Source organism: Halyomorpha halys, unplaced genomic scaffold (assembly GCF_000696795.3).
Source record: "Halyomorpha halys isolate HHAL.00 unplaced genomic scaffold, Hhal_1.1 Scaffold125.1, whole genome shotgun sequence".
NCBI lineage: Eukaryota > Metazoa > Arthropoda > Insecta > Hemiptera > Pentatomidae > Halyomorpha > Halyomorpha halys.
In genome coordinates this window covers 55,992-58,118 of record NW_027108888.1, presented here as the reverse complement: position 1 = coordinate 58,118, position 2,127 = coordinate 55,992, and the positions used below count along the sequence as shown (strand labels likewise).

The 2,127-nt window shown below is 29.1% G+C and overlaps 1 protein-coding gene across 1 annotated transcript in view; it reads right to left on the bottom strand.

Annotated features, from left to right (window-relative positions):
* Positions 1 to 1,439: 1,439 nt before the first annotated feature.
* The window catches only part of LOC106678128 (dynein regulatory complex protein 9), a 22,166-nt gene continuing 21,478 nt past the window's right edge, over positions 1,440 to 2,127 (bottom strand). Inside the window, exon 8 of the mRNA XM_014416467.2 lies at positions 1,440 to 1,689. Coding sequence (XP_014271953.1) covers positions 1,507 to 1,689 — 183 coding nt within the window. The 3' untranslated portion in view covers positions 1,440 to 1,506. The remainder of the gene's footprint in view (positions 1,690 to 2,127) is intronic.

Below are 2,127 nucleotides of genomic sequence, written 5' to 3'. Positions count from 1 at the left end.
TGATATCTTCTTTGGAATTTATTTCTTTTCCTTCTGAATTTTCCTCTAATTTACACTCTATGAGCTCCATCCTGCTGGCTAGCTTATGTTTATACATTTTTTTCAAATTCATCTATGATTATTTCAAAATTATTGGGCTTTTCAGAATTATTTGTGACCTCGGCAATAGCTAACGCTTCGTCCTCGGAACACGAATATTCGGCACCATTCGTTATGAATTCTTCTATTTTCTTTTCACCGCTTTCATATTTAATAATTTCTCTTTCTAAATTTTCATTTTCATTAGTTTTCGCATCAATTTCATAGTTGGCAATGTCTTCAGTTTTTTCTTCAACTTGACTGACTAACCTGATATTTTCTTCTTTTTAGACAATACCATTACAAAACCTATCCGCAAATTCGTCTAGTTTATCAATTATTTTATTACATTCCTCGGTCATCTTTTTCTCTAACCCCTCCATAAGAATTAGAAAATCATGCATTTCTTTTGATGTGGGGGACTTTGTTCCTTCCATCGCGAATAATTTCAATATCAAAACGCGGGGAAATAAAATTTATCCTAATAAATAGATCTTTAACTGTATCTTTACCGGGTAGTTGAACCCATTACGAGAGACTAAAAATCAATTGGGTGGACCCACATTAAATGTATCTATTCATTATTATTATAATCAATTATTCATTATTATTACCATTATCATCATTATTCCCTTTTATTCATTATTATTATTATTATTATGATTACTATTTATTCACTATTATCACCATTATTCCCATTTATTCATTATTATTATGACGCATAATAAAATACAAAATCAAAATTACAAAACGAATATTAGAAATTCACAACTACATGCACATTTATTATTCAAATGAAAATAAAGTTCTATGATTAACAACCAATTTATCTGAATTATTTTCACAAATGTAATACCACTCTTTTTGTTTTAATAACAATAAACTAAATTACTTATTAATTACTACTAATTGGTAAACTGGATAGTAAGTCCCCGCTAGGGATGACACTTAATAATGCTATGTACTGCCTTGAGATTTAATCAGGATGGCAGGATAATCGCTGAAGGCAATTATCCAAAAATAAGTTAATTAATTAATTATATATTGAGTCCTAAAAAACTATTATTATGATTGGATTCTCTTCCAAAAGTTTTTGTGTGTTTACCAATTAAATACCTTTATATTTATAAAATGTTGTTACCATCAGTTATATAATATAATAAGGGTTATATAATATTATATAAAGTACATAAAGAGACTAAGTATTTATTTACAACTTGTTACTATGATCCAAATGATTCAGATAAATGGTTGGGACAGATGGCAAAAAACCTTTATAAACGACATATTGTTGTAATAATGGCTAATACCTCGATACATAGCAGTACATACATCATTAATTAATATTTATAATTATATAATTGTTTTATACGCTTTTATTTTATTTTAAATAATTCTTATCGGAACCTAATTTATAAATTATGGAGCTTAGTAGTATTTTCTCTTCTTTTTCTGGAAGGCAGGTCCGATCTCCCAGCGGACCATGGTTCCTTTCCACCAGGCCTGGATCCTGATAGCGAAGAACTCCATGAAACGTCCTATGTTTTCTAATTTCATCCGATGGTTCCTGGTTTTTATATATCCCAGCATTTCCATCTCTCTCTTGTAATACTAAAAAAGAACGATATTTTATTGTTAATTAATGTTTATTTTACCATTATTATAAAGTGGATTGTATCGTAAATCCGCAAGACACAGCACTAAATCGCAGTTTATGTCGTTATATTATGTAAGACAAGTTATTTTATCTGTTGTTTGTATTAATAACTTACATTATCAAATTAAAAATATTAATTCTACTCAGCCTCCTCTGGCTCTTTACCAGTGACGCGCTACGCTGGGATCTTAAAGAGATATTACTTCTCAAGCCCTACTGTGGGCTCGGGGATCCTCAGGTAATATTGCACAAAATGGTGTAAACGTGATTATGGTTTTTAATTTATTCGTTATATTAGTTCGAAATTTTACTTTTTTTATTTTCTCCTTATTACTTCATGTAAACAGTTTTATTATGTTCGTCTTATTTATCATTTGGTTTATATACATATA